This window comes from Schistocerca nitens, chromosome 4, assembly GCF_023898315.1.
Source record: "Schistocerca nitens isolate TAMUIC-IGC-003100 chromosome 4, iqSchNite1.1, whole genome shotgun sequence".
Taxonomy (NCBI): domain Eukaryota; kingdom Metazoa; phylum Arthropoda; class Insecta; order Orthoptera; family Acrididae; genus Schistocerca; species Schistocerca nitens.
The window spans coordinates 58514156-58529587 of record NC_064617.1 but is presented as its reverse complement, the minus strand read 5'-3'; the positions used below and the strand labels follow the sequence as shown (position 1 = coordinate 58529587).

Genomic DNA, 15432 nt, shown 5'->3' with positions numbered 1-15432 from the left:
AAAGATTCTCCATCCTGTATTACAAAAAGCCTTCTCTAGGTCTGTAAAAGAAACCAAAAGTCTCCTCTTTATCAATAAGTATTTCTGCTAAAGCCGCAACAGTCCTATCGCATCCCTCGTCACCGCGTTTATTATGAACCCCACCTGTACGTCAGCTGAATTTCGTTCTTCATTATTTTATTTAAGAGACTCAGCTACATCTTTGCTGTGTATGAGAAAAGTATAATTGCAATATGTAAACCAGTTTTCTTATCTCCTTGTTTCTTTGGGACTGGGATCATCACCGTTTTCAGGAAGTCTCTAGATCATTCACCTGCGTCATATATTATATTGCACAACATAGTTATTTCTTTAATTAAGTCTTCATATCAACGTTTTAAGTGTTTCATCAGACATAAAACCGGTTCATACTGCTTTCTAAATTTTCCTTGCTGCTATTGCACTGCTCCCGAACCCGTGCTATTTCATCATCTACATATATCTTTCTTCCAGTTCCTATTTCTTTGCCTTTTGGTCTGTGTTGCACTGTTTTGACGTATCCTTTTTTATAATTTTTGATTAGTATGCATGTCCATTTAATCTTTAATAAGAATTTCCACAGGTCTTCTAGATTTATTTCAGTTCAGTGCTGCTTTCTTGACTTTTTCTGTGTCATATATTCCTCTCCGTTCCCACTTCCTCAGTTACTTTACTGCTTTCCCATCCACTTCTTCTAGCATCCTAGACTTCTCTTTAAAGTTCACTGCGTGCGCGTTATTTACAGATAACGCCTATATAATGCGTGCCGGTTATTTTAATAGAGTAGCCACACCCGGTTGTCTGAGTATCCTCACGCCATTGCTGTTACCTCACGAAAAAGGATTTTTCCACGAACATTTGGGCTGGAATGGATGGTAATTATATTGTGCTAGCACTTTAATCTGGACAAGATTACCAACACTTACCCCACGACATATTTACGGAACATTAAAGCATAATCCGGATTGCTGAGTGCAGCGTCTGTTGGACCACAAGCACATTTCGGCAGAGAACATTGGAGAAGACGAACAGCAGCTGTTGCGTGGCCAATGGGCTCACTTAAACGAACGCTGCTTGACCTTTCTGTTTGGGCCCACGTGAAGAGTACGGTGTACATTATTTCAATAGTCGCCAGAGCTGCTCTGATTCCCAAAACCATCACGAAAAACAGATTCCTATCTGAGTCAACGGAATCGTACGGTTATTGTTGCTACACTTCACTGCATCGTCCTGGAACATCTGTTTCAATTTTATTTCAAATCACCGTTAATAACAAATGGTTCAAATGGCTCTGAGCACTATGGGACTCAACATCTTAGGTCATAAGTACCCTAGAACTTAGAACTACTTAAACCTAACTAACCTAAGGACATCACACACACCCATGCCCGAGGCAGGATTCGAACCTGCGACCGTAGCAGTCGCGCGGTTCCGGACTGCGCGCCTAGAACCGCGAGACCACCGCGGCCGGCCGTTAATAACATTTAATTTGTGTACGATTGTTACTGTGTACATTTCATATGCATATTTTATAACACATAGGTTAAAATAACGTTCGTAAAAATATCCCATGAGTTTCCTTTTTGCAAATGACACAAGTATTAAAACTGATCCCATTATGAATAGGTCAACAGAGGTAACTGTAAATATGTTTAGAATTATTATTGACTGGTTTTCTACAAATTATGTTTCTCTTATTTTTAGAAAACACAGTAAATTCAGATCTACACACTAACAACGGAGGGGTATCCGTTGAGAGGCCAGACAAACGTATGGTTCCTGAAGAGGGGCAGCAGCCATTTCAGTAGTTGCAGGGGCAACAGTCTGGATGATTGACTGATGTGGCCTTGTAACACTAACCAAAACGGCCTTGCTGTGCTGGTACTGCGAACGGCTGAAAGCGAGGGGAACCTACGGCCGTAATTTTTCCTGAGGCCATGCAGCTTTACTGTATGGATAAATGATGATAGCGTCCTCTTGGGTAAAATATTCCGGAGGTAAAATAGTCCCCCATTCGGAAATCCGGCGGGGACTACTCAGGAGGACGTCGTTATCAGGAGAAAGAAAACTGGCGTTCTACGGATCGGAGCGTGGAATATCAGATCCCTTAATCGGGCAGGTAGGTTAGAAAATTTAAAAAGGGAAATGGATAGGTTAAAGTTAGATATAGTGGGATTTAGTGAAGTTCGGTGGCAGGAGGAACAAGACTTTTGGTCAGGTGAATACAGGGTTATAAATACAAAATCAAATAGGAGTAATGCAGGGGTAGGTTTAGTAATGAATAAAACAATAGGAATGCGGGTAAGCTACTACAAACAGCACAGCGAACGCATTGTTGTGACCAAGATAGACACGAAGCCCACGCCTACGACAATAGTATAAGTCTATATGGCAACTAGCTCTGCAAATGACGAAGAAATTGAAGAAATGTATGATGAAATAAAAGAAATTATACAGATAGTGAGGGGAGACGCAAATTTAATAGTCATGGGTGACTGAAATTCGGTAGTAGGAAAAGGGAGAGAAGGAAACGTAGTAGGTGAGTATGGATTGGGGGTAAGAAATGAAAGAGGCAGCCGCCTGGTGGAATTTTGCACAGAGCACAACTTAATCATAGCTAACACTTGGTTCAAGAATCATAAAAGACGGTTGTATACGTGGAAGAAGCCTGGAAATACCGACAGGTTTCAGATAGATTATATAATGGTAAGACAGAGATTTAGGAACCAGGTTTTAAATTGTAAGACATTTCTAGGGGCAGATGTGGACTCGGACCACAATCTATTGGTTATGAACTGTAGATAAAACTGAAGAAACTGCAAAAAGGTGGGAATTTAAGGAGATGGGATCTGGATAAACTGACTATACCAGAGGTTGTACAGAGTTTCAGGGAGAGCATAAGCGAACAATTGAAAAGAACCGGGGGAAAGAAATACAGTAGAAGAAGAATAGGTAGCTTTGAGAGATGAAGTAGTGAAGGGAGCAGAGGATCAAGTAGGTAAAAATACACTCCTGGAAATTGAAATAAGAACACCGTGAATTCATTGTCCCAGGAAGGGGAAACTTTATTGACACATTCCTGGGGTCAGATACATCACATGATCACACTGACAGAACCACAGGCACATAGACACAGGCAACAGAGCATGCACAATGTCGGCACTAGTACAGTGTATATCCACCTTTCGCAGCAATGCAGGCTGCTATTCTCCCATGGAGACGATCGTAGAGATGCTGGATGTAGTCCTGTGGAACGGCTTGCCATGCCATTTCCACCTGGCGCCTCAGTTGGACCAGCGTTCGTGCTGGACGTGCAGACCGCGTGAGACGACGCTTCATCCAGTCCCAAACATGCTCAATGGGGGACAGATCCGGAGATCTTGCTGGCCAGGGTAGTTGACTTACACCTTCTAGAGCACGTTGGGTGACACGGGATACATGCGGACGTGCATTGTCCTGTTGGAACAGCAAATTCCCTTGCCGGTCTAGGAATGGTAGAACGATGGTTTCGATGACGGTTTGGATGTACCGTGCACTATTCAGTGTCCCCTCGACGATCACCAGTGGTGTACGGCCAGTGTAGGAGATCGCTCCCCACACCATGATGCCGGGTGTTGGCCCTGTGTGCCTCGGTCGTATGCAGTCCTGATTGTGGCGCTCACCTGCACGGCGCCAAACACGCATACGACCATCATTGGCACCAAGGCTGAAGCGACTCTCATCGTTGAAGACGACACGTCTCCATTCGTCCCTCCATTCACGCCTGTCGCGACACCACTGGAGGCGGGCTGCAAGATGTTGGGGCGTGAGCGGAAGACGGCCTAACGGTGTGCGGGACCGTAGCCCAGCTTCATGGAGACGGTTGCGAATGGTCCTCGCCGATACCCCAGGAGCAACAGTGTCCCTAATTTGCTGGGAAGTGGCGGTGCGGTCCCCTACGGCACTGCGTAGGATCCTACGGTCTTGGCGTGCATCCGTGCGTCGCTGCGGTCCGGTCCCAGGTCGACGGGCACGTGCACCTTCCGCCGACCACTGGCGACAACATCGATGTACTGTGGAGACCTCACGCCCCACGTGTTGAGCAATTCGGCGGTACGTCCACCCGGCCTCCCGCATGCCCACTATACGCCCTCGCTCAAAGTCCGTCAACTGCACATACGGTTCACGTCCACGCTGTCGCGGCATGCTACCAGTGTTAGAGACTGCGATGGAGCTCCGTATGCCACGGCAAACTGGCTGACACTGACGGCGGCGGTGCACAAATGCTGCGCAGCTAGCGCCATTCGACGGCCAACACCGCGGTTCCTGGTGTGTCCGCTGTGCCGTGCGTGTGATCATTGCTTGTACAGCCCTCTCACAGTGTCCGGAGCAAGTATGGTGGGTCTGACACACCGGTGTCAATGTGTTCTTTTTTCCATTTCCAGGAGTGTACGAGTGTTAGTAGAAACCCTTGGGTGACAGAAGAAATATTGAATTTAGTTGACGAAAGGAGAAAATATAAAAATGCAGTAAATGAAGCAGGCAAAAAGGAATACAAACGTCTCAAAAATGAGATCGACAGGAAGTGCATAATGGCTAAACAGGCGTGGCTAGAGGACAAATGTAAGGATGTGGAGGCTTATCTCACTAGGGGTAAAATAGATACTGCCTACAGGAAAATTAAAGAGACCTTTGGATGAAAGAGAATCGCTTCCATGAATATCAAGAGCTCAGATGGAAACCCAGTTCTAAGCAAAGAAGGGAAAGCAGAAAGGTGGAAGGAGTATATAGAGGGCCTATACAGGGGCGATGTTCTTGAGGACAATATTATGGAAATGGAAGAGGAGGTAAATGAAGATGAAATCGGAGATATGATACTGCGTGAAAAGTTTGATAGAGCACTGAAAGACCTAAGTCGAAACAAGGCTCTGGGAGTAGACAACATTCCATCAGAACTACTGACAGCCTCGGGAGAGCCAGTCCTGACAAAACTCTACCATCTGGTGAGCAAAATGTATGAGACAGGCGAAATACCCACAGACTTCAAGAATAATATAATAATTTCAATCCCAAAGAAAGCAGGCGTTGACAGATGTGAAAATTACCGAGCTATCAGTTTAATAAGTCACGGCTGCAAAATAGTAACGCGTATTCTTTACAGACGAATGGAAAAAACTGGTAGAAGCCGGCCTCGGGGAAGATCAGTTTGGATTCCGTAGAAATATTGGAACACATGAGGCAATACTGACCCTACGACTTATTTTAGAAGCTAGATTAAGAAAAGGCAAACCTACGTTTCTAGCATTTGTAGACTTAGAGAAAGCTTTTGACAATGTTGACTGGAATACTCTCTTTCAAATTCTGAAGGTAGCAGGGAGCGAAAGGCTATTTACAATTTGTACAGAAACCAGATGGCAGTTATAAGAGTCGAGGGACAGCGTTGTAGCCTCTCCCCGATGTTGTTCAATCTGTATATTGAGCAAGCAGTAAAGGAAACAAAAGAAAAATTCGGAGTAGGTATTAAAATTCTTGGAGAAGAAATAAAAACTTTGAGGTTCTCCGATGACATTGTAATTCTGTCAGAGACAGCACAGGACTTGGAAGAGCAGTTGAACGGAATGGACAGTGTCTTGAAAGTAGGATATAAGATGAACATCAACAAAAGCAAAACGAGGATAATGGGATGTACTCGAATTAACTCGGGTGATGCCTAGGGAGCTAGATTAGGAAATGAGACTCTTAAAGTAGTAAAGGAGTTTTGCTATTTGGGGAGCAAAATAACTGATGATGGTCGAAATAGAGATGAAATAAAATGTAGACTGGCAATGACAAGGAAAGCGTTTCAGAAGAAGAGAAATTTGTTAACATCGAGTATAGATTTAAGTGTCAGGATGTCGCTTCTGAAAGTATATGTATGGAGTGTAGCCATGTATGGTAGTGAAACATGAACGATAAATAGTTTGGACAAGAAGAGAAAAGAAGCTTTCGAAATGTGGTGCTACAGAAGAATGCTGAAGATTAGATGGGTAGATCACATAACTAATGAGGAGGTAATGAATAGGATTGGGGAAAAGAGGGATTTGTGGCACAACTTGATTAGAAGAAGGGATCGGTTGGTAGGACATGTTCTGAGGCATCAAGGGATCACCAATTTAGTATTGGAAGGCAGCGTGGAGGGTAAAAATCGTAGAGGGAGACCAAGAGATGAATAAACTAAGCAGATTCAGAATGAGGTAGGTTGCAGTAGGTACTGGGAGATGAAGAAACTTGCACAGGATAGCGTAGCATGGAGAGCTGCATCAAACCAGTTTCAGGACTGAAGACCACGACAACAACATATATATATATATATATATATATATATATATATATGTATATATATATATATATATATATATATAGTTGTAAATAGATACTGTACAGCTTTTAAATTACTTAATTCATCCACTTTTGCAATTTGTGCTATTATAGGCCTTGGTGAGGAACAAATCTTTGTAAATATATCATCTTATTAATTAAGAGTTCGAAAGAAGCATCTTTCGCTGAACACTTAATTAATAATATGATATATTTACAATATCACAAGCTGCAGACCACCAAACGTACAACACATTCTTAAGATACTTGGCTTATTTTCATTCAGTAATATCAAGCAGAATTATAGTATGGGGGATCTCGTCAAAGGAAGTCAGGCTTCATTGCACAAATGAGTACTGTAAGAATAAAATGTTGTGCTCGCCCTCGATCACCATGTGTGCTAGTCTGTAAGGTGGTGCATATTTTAGACTCATCATCATAGTACAAATAATCTCTTGTGAAATTTTTTGTGGATAATCCACTAGAGTTCAGAATAAATAATGACACCCATAATTACAATACTTGAAGATAAAGTACCATTCATTACTTTTTTACAAATGCACTTCAGCTCAGAAATGGGTAAATCATGGTTCTGACTAGATTTGATATGACTTGTGCCCAGTGGTATTAAATGTCTGACAGGTTGCAAAGCTGAATGAGTTCCTTTTAAGCAACTTCTTCTATCCCATAGAAGAACTGGTTAGAAAACTTGTAACTTATTTAGTACAGTGTCATGTACTTAAGTAATTAAACTAAAGATTGTTTTCAGTTCTGTGAATGCATCTGTAAATGATCAGGATTTAGCCACAGTTAAATACTAATTAAGTTAATATTCCATGAACACCCATTCCAAGTCATTAAGATGATGTTATTATTTTATGGCTATAATTTTCAACAGCGGTAGTATTATTTTTTCAGGATAAAATTGAGTCATCATTAGCAAATAAATCTTTTATGTTTTACCAGTCTGGACAAAGTAGTCACCTTCAGAAACGTAAAAATTAGGAGTTTAATAAATATTTGACAAGAGCTGTAGAATGAACCTTCTAAAAGAATTTGAAGTATATAAACATCCCCATCTAAATTCAAAAGATTTGGTGAGTGATCAACTTGCATTAAAAAACAGGCACTTTTCTGATTGCATATCACCTCTTAAAAATGTGAAAATTAGTCCACCCCTTTCAAACATTAGAACTATGTGTCATGTTTTCTTCAGATGTATTACATATAACTTATTTACATATCTTGGTTATATATTTTATATGTGGTTTTATACATGCTCCCTGCTGCTTGCATAACGGATACATTGATGTGACTGAGTTGCTGTAAACTATCAATCAGTGTTCAAAATAATCGCATACAATATGTACATTTCTAGAAACATCATAGCATTATGCTCCTGTGAAGTAGACATTGACATCTACCACACCTGTACTAAATAAGTCTCTGTAATATACTTTTTATACTTGACACAAATGTGTAGCCAAGATGTAAAGATTTATAATATCCCTAATTTTGTAGGCTTTTGAAGATAGCAAATTAATTTGTCTAAACTGGTAAGGAATAATAAAAATTTATTTGTAACTTATGACTGAATTTTATGCTGTGAAAAAAAGATATTGTTAATGTTGTGGTCTTCAGTCCCAAGAGTGGTTTGATGCAGCTCTGGACACTAGTCTATTCTGTGCAGAACCATTCACCCTATATCCACATGAACCTGCTTGTTGAAGTCAAGCCTCTGTCTCCCTCTGCTATTTTTGCTTCCCACGCTTCCCTTCATAAACAAACTGAATGTGATGGCTAAAGATGTTTCCTACCAACTGAGCTCTTCTTTTCGTCATACTATACTATAAATTTTATTTTTCCCTTGTTAGATTCTGAACGTCCTCTTTAGTTATCTGATCTACCCATCTAGTCTTCAACATTCTTCTGCGGCATCACATTTCAAAAGCTTCTAATCTCTTCTTGTCTGAACTGGCATCATTCACATTTCACTTCTGTAACAAACTACATTCCGGACAAATACCTTCAGAAAAGACTTCCTACCACGTAAAATTTATACTAGCAATTCACATCACTAAATATCTATTGCCAGACAATTTGTCTGGCGTAGTAATAATACATTAAGTACACAACCTTCCACGCAAATCATTGTATCTATAAGTAAAAATCGCATCTAAATCCCTACAAAAGTTCTTGAGACTAGCCTTCAAATACATACAGAAAAACACGTCGGGGAACTTTAATTCATCGTAGTTTAGAGAATCTGTGCGGAATTTATAAATTATATACATAAACTTTCCTTGTAAATAAGTCTAGATTTTAGTGAAAACTGTATCAAAATCCCTGCAGTGGTTCATGTACTTTAGCTATCATATACAGACAGAATAACGCGGTAAGTGACTGCATGGATTTGTACATTTTGGTCTAGCTTTGCTGCTCTATGGAGCTGTGGCGACTGTTTATCACTTTTTGTACCACGTATCACCTGCTCTGTAGCTTATCAGCCCGTAGCTCCCATCATTACCACAAGATGCCACTCCAGACGCCAATCAAATATGAGACAAATAACAGTAACTGTATTACACACTCATTATTACTATAATTATCTTTACACAGGATGGTCAGAAACAGTCCGGAAAGCTCCTAAGGGCGTTGGAGGGCAGGCTGTGCCGAGCAATAGTTGTTTAGGAAAAACTTCGATACGTTGCGCCGTTTCCGAGTTAATTAGCATTGAAGTTAGCGTATCGGGCCGTTGCGCGAACATGTTCAAATGGCCCGCCATATACAATTATTGTCAGTTGTTCTCATAGCGTAGACAATTGCGCACGAGGCTGTTCAGCCCCTGATTCGGGTTCGATCCTCACTACCGTCCCTTGTCCAACATTTGTGTCACTCTTTTGTCTGGTTTTAGAAAATCAAACGAAGAACACGTTTGGCGACACCGTCTCTGGAGGGCCGCTTGAATTTGAATGGGCAACGGCCTGATTGGTTAACTTCAGTGCCAATTAAGGGGGGGGGGGGGGACATCGTAAAAAACACACACTACTTACAAGATGCACCAAATCCACAATTTTGAAGAAAGAGCAATGAAATTTTGTACCATGCTTTACATGAAATTAACACATCTAATGTCAGTTTCCTTGGATTATATATCTTTAACTTTTTTATTGAATTTAAAAATTTTATTTTGAAAAAATAATATATTTACCTTTTTCTCAGAAACTACTCAAGAAATTTCTGCCATTTTCTCTGTTTAATATCTTTGCATGTAATAAGTTTCTCTCATTAGGTATTTTTTAATATATCGAATAGTAGAGTTTTAATAATTTCTAATTATAGTTATGCAAATATGCTATAAAATCAATGTAGAATTCCAAGCACTTTGTCACATATCTCATATTACATTCAGATTTCTAAATTTACTCTTGAGACAACATTTATTGAGTTTTTAGAAATAAGTGTACAAAATTTCATAATTCTACCCCTCATAGATTTTAAGGAAAAGGCACACGAACTTTAAAAAATATTATTTTCAAGACACGCAATTTAAAGTTGAACCTAACGGTTTTTTCTTCTGTCATCTCTTCAGAAGGCTCCAGATTTGTACTCACGGTCTTCTTTCCCTTCAAGGCTTCTCATACGGTTTTTTGTTTTCTCCCGTATTTCCTTTACTAGGTCTTCAGCTGACTTTTCAGCTGCAGAGAGGCGCTGTAAATCTACTTTACTCAAGATTCCTTGAGTGAAATTTCCCATCTTAATGCCCATTCTCTCTAATACCTTCATCCCCTCTACCTTTCCACCATTAAATGCAAGAACTGTATCATAAGTTGCAATTCTGACAACTATAGCAGATGAAAATGTGGACAAACAAGAATTTCTTCTTCGTAAACAAAGGAGTTGCTTCGTCATTATTTCGAAGATGCAGAACAGAGTCACAGATGACCTATAAAAACAAAGACTAGATGTATCGTGTCTAACTTTGCTTTAAAGTTATTCATGGAATCGTTGTTCATCAACTAGTATTGAAATATAGCTTCAAAGAGTTGGGGTGGCAGGAAGAGCGTGTACACATTTACTTATTACGCTTCAGGCACCTCGGATGCGTTTACATCACTGAAACTTTAGTAATTTATTGTCCATGAGTTCTACTTGTATCAAATAAAAAATTTGATTGAAAGTTAACATTTTCTGTCAATTCCATGAAAATCCCCGCGTAACCCGAAAATGGCGCAGCTTATCGGACTTTTTTCTTGACAATTTTTTCTCAGCGTACCCTACTAATACTCTCTTTCAAATTCTAAAGGTGGCAGGGGTAAAATACAGGGAGCGAAAGGCTATTTACAATTTGTACAGAAACCAGATGGCAGTTATAAGATTCGACGGACATGAAAGGGAAGCAGTGGTTGGGAAGGGAGTAAGACAGGGTTGTAGCCTCTCCCCGATGTTATTCAATATGTATAGTGAGCAAGCAGTAAAGGAAACAAAAGAAAAATTCGGAGTAGGTATTAAAATTCATGTAGATGAAATAAAAACTTTGAGGTTCGCCGATGACATTGTAATTCTGTCAGAGACAGCAAAGGACTTGGAAGAGCAGTTGAATGGAATGGACAGTGTCTTGAAAGGAGGATATAAGATGAACATCAACAAAAGCAAAACAAGGATAATGGAATGTAGTCTAATTAAGTCGGGTGATGCTGAGGGAATTAGATTAGGAAATGAGACACTTAAAGTAGTAAAGGATTTTTGCTATTTGGGGAGCAAAATAACTGATGATGGTCGAAGTAGAGAGGATATAAAATGTAGACTGGCAATGGCAAGGAAAGCGTTTCTGAAGAAGAGAAATTTGTTAACATAGAGTATAGATTTAAGTGTCAGGAAGTCATTTCTGAAAGTATTTGTATGGAGTGTAGCCATGTATGGAAGTGAAACGTGGACGATAAATAGTTTGGACAAGAAGAGAATAGAAGCTTTCGAAATGTGGTGCTACAGAAGAATGCTGAAGATTAGATGGGTAGATCACATAACTAATGAGGAAGTATTGAATAGGATTGGGGAGAAGAGAAGTTTGTGGCACAACTTGACCAGAAGAAGGGATCGGTTGGTAGGACATGTTCTGAGGCATCAAGGGATCACCAATTTAGTATTGGAGGGCAGCGTGGAGGGTAAAAATCGTAGAGGGAGACCAAGAGATGAATACACTAAGCAGATTCAGAAGGATGTAGGTTGCAGTAGGTACTGGGAGATGAAAAAGCTTGCAAAGGATAGAGTAGCATGTAGAGCTGCATCAAACCAGTCTCAGGACTGAAGACCACAACAACAACAACCCTACTAACCTAGCGTGCAACACCCTTACAAGCTTTTCAGATTGTTTCTGACCACCCTGTATATTGATTGACTCATCATTGCCAGTCCAAACCACCAAGGATAGAAACTTGAAATAGGAGAAGGTGTTGATCTTATATTGTAGGCATTATTTAAAAGGAGATTTTTCAAAATTCCACCCCTGAGGCTTTGAAATAGGGGAAGAAAGTTTTTTTTAAAAAATATGTCGCTATTAACGCAATTTTAAAGCCAGAACTACTATTCTTGGTCAAAAATAAAAAATACGCGTTTCAGCATTTTTGGAAATTCAACCCCTAAGGTTGTTCAGTGAGTGAAAGATTTTTTAAAAATAAATCATTGTTAAAGTACTGCTAAAGCATTTTTGAAGCTACTTCTATGAAAACTAGTATTTGACTTACTGGTTACAAATCAAAACTCCATGTTTCACTGTGTCTGGAAATTCAGCCTTCAAGGGGTTGAAATAGGGTCTGACTGATTCACTGAGTCATTATCGGCCAGCCCAAATCGCTAAGGATGAAAACTTCAAATTTGAGGAGGGTGTTGATCTCATACAGCAGGCATCGTTTAAGCAGAAATTTTTTGAAATTCCGCTTCTAATGGAGTGAAATAGGGGATGCACGGTTTTTTGAAAGTATGTCGTCATTAAAGCAATTAGAAACTTGAATTTTGGAGGGGGTGTTAATCTTATACTGCAGACGTCATTTAAGAAAGGAGTTTTCTAAATTCCACGGTTAAGGGGGTGAAATAGAGGATGTAAGCTGTTCTGAAAGTACGCCGCTGTTAAGGCAATTTTGAAGCTAGAACTACGAACATTGGTATCTGGTCTTGCACTGTTTGCACAATGTGTTGGTTTGCACATGAACGATGAGTATAACTAACCAAAAATTAGATTAAATAATAAGGAAAACATTGTACATACCGTACAGGTAGTAAATTATAAACACGAAACTTCCTTGTGAATCAGTCTATCTATTACTGAAAACCGTATCAAAATCCTTACCGTATTTCCTAAGATTAGCGTTCACTTACAGGCGGAAAAAACGTGGCGGGGGACTTTAAATTATGTACAGGGTGAACCAGAACAGCACCCACAACTTTTCAGAGGTTGTTCAGGAATGCCTTCTGAGTATTTTAGTGCAAGGGAACCATGGTTTCCAGCTGCTAGTTACAGAGCTATTACATTGCGTTTGGTTTCTTGCCCCAGTTAGCTTTGTAACTGCATTGCTCCGAAAATAGTGCACAGCAGTGCTAATATCTACGGCATGGGCTGTGTGCTCTTGTTGCGAACATACTTGTTCCATTTCATCACGGTACTCGCTGCTGGTAACAGTATTAGCCCTATTTACTCAGCGCCGTGTAACCTTGATTTCAGTACTCTTCTGAGCTGTCTCCGGGTTGTTTTTCTAGCAATATTAGTTCTACACCAGCGGAGATTCGTAGTTACATGAAGAACTGGCCAATGTGCACCTGGCGTCTGGGTTCACTTATTGTTAACGAAATGGCAGAGCGCCACGACGGTAATATGTGCTTTCGCATCTTCTAGGGATTGTTGCCTACTCTGTGTTTCGTGTTGCACGTTTTGGTTACAGCGTAGTACAGGCTTCTTCACTGTTGTGAAGATATTTTCACAGAAACAAGGGGTTACTGCGGTAACAAACCCACTGAATCACAATTTCGTTACTACTCTGTAACGAGCTACCGGAGACTATGGTCTCCTTGTACTAAAATACTCAGAAGGTATCCCTGAACAAATCTGAATGTTTGTCGGTGGAGTTCTGGTTCACCGTGTATGTATTTATATGTATAAATGTTAACAAAACCCTCTTTTTCAGAAATGTTTTCTTGCAGTTGCCAGTCTACATTTTATATCGTCTCTTCTTCGGGCATCGTCAGTCATTTTGCTACCCAAACACTAAAGCTTACCAATTATCTTTAATGTCTACTTCCTCGTATTAGACTACTATCCATTACCTTTGTTTTACTTTTGTTGTTGCTGTTCATCTAATAACCTGTTCTTCTGGCCTTCCAAGTCATCTGCTATGTCTGACAAAATTGAAATGCTGTCGTCAAATCTTAAACTTACAACCTGAGCTCACTGGGCTTTACTTTCATTTCGATTTTTTCCATTTCTTTCCTTACTGCTTGGTTAATGTACACACTGAACGACACGAAAGATTAGGGATACGCTACAACATTTCCTCACGCCCTTCTCAACTCATGCTTTCATTTCACGTCTTCCGATTGTTATGAGTGTAGTCTGGTTTCTGGGCAGGTTGTAGATAACATGTTGCTTTTGTTTGTTTGTACTGAAAGTGATTACAGTCAACATTGTTAAAGGCTTTCCCCATATCTACAAATACTATAAGTGTGTGTTTCCTATCTGTTGTGATAAAACATATAGTCAGTATTGGCTTCTGTGTTCTTAAATTTACCCGGATTCCCAACTGAACTTCCACGTGGTTGGCTTATAGTAAGTTTTCCGTTCTTCTGCAAATAATTCGTGTCATTACTTCGCAACAATAACTTATTTAACTGATTGTTTGATTATTATTTAACTGACTGTTTGGCTATATTCAAATATGTTAGCACCTATCTTCCTTAGATTGTTCCTGAAGTCTGATGATAATCCGCCTGTCTCATATATTTTGCGCATCTGTTATAATAGTTATATTTTGGTTTGTTCTCCCAAGGACCTCAATAATTCTGAGAGGACTTCGGTTAGACCAGGTGCCTTATTTCGACTTAGGTCTTTCAGTGCTCTGTCAAATTACTGTCGCAGTTTCATATCTCTCACCTCATCTTCATGAACTTCCTCTTCCATTTCCATTATACTGCCTTCAAGTTCGTTCATTTTGTATAGCCCTTATGTATATCCCTTTCATCATTCAGTCTTCCCTTCTTTGTGTTGTACTGGCTTGCCATATAAGTTCTCGATATTCATGCAGCTATTTTCTCCGATAGGTCGTACCTGTCTGTCAGACAGTCATAGGTGCTTCTGCAGGTTTGCACTTATTTTCTAGTCATTTTTACTTTGCCATTTTGCACTTTCGTCAACCTTATTTTTTCAAGTGTCTGTATTCCATTTTGGCTCTATCATTTCCTACTTCCTTATATTTTCTCCTTTCTTCACTTAACTTCTGTATCACCAATGCTATCCAATTATCCCTATTTGATCTTTTACTGCCTTTCAGTCCCACAGCTATCCATTCCTCTTCTATTATATTCCTTTCCCCTGTTTCACTGAATCATTTTGTAACACTCCCTCGGAAAAACTCGACACTTACTGTACGTTTAACTTATCCAGGGCGCGTCTCCATAGTTTGCTGCATTTCTGCAATTTATTCATTTTTAATCTGCAGTTCCTAACAAAATAAATTGCTGTAAGACTCCACATCTGCACTTGTAAATCGATACATCGTGCAAAGTGATGCACAGAGGAAGTAATTAAGTAAGCAGCCTATCGTTCGTCATAGTTCCGCGGCTCTAGAGAAGTGTGTCGTGTTGCAGGTGTCCTGTCGCAGGAGGCGCCGGCCTCGTTCGTGAGGAAGTTCTGCGGCAACGCCAGCTGCGGCAGCTACATCGCGGCGTCCTACGTCAAGTTCGTGGAGGGCGGCGGCGCCAGGGTCGTGCCCGTACGGTACGTCGTCGGCAGACTCCGCGCCCCGTAGTCCGGTCTGCTTAAAAACCCGTGCTTACCTCGTCACTCAACGTATTACTCTATTTCAGACCCAC

The 15432-nt window shown here is 40.3% G+C and overlaps 1 protein-coding gene across 1 annotated transcript in view; it reads left to right on the top strand.

Annotated features, from left to right (window-relative positions):
- The first annotated feature begins 886 nt into the window (after positions 1-886).
- The window catches only part of LOC126252114 (gamma-glutamyl hydrolase B-like), a 191389-nt gene continuing 176843 nt past the window's right edge, over positions 887-15432 (top strand). The window contains exons 1-2 of the mRNA XM_049952981.1: positions 887-893; positions 15208-15337. Coding sequence (XP_049808938.1) covers positions 887-893; positions 15208-15337 — 137 coding nt within the window. The remainder of the gene's footprint in view (positions 894-15207; positions 15338-15432) is intronic.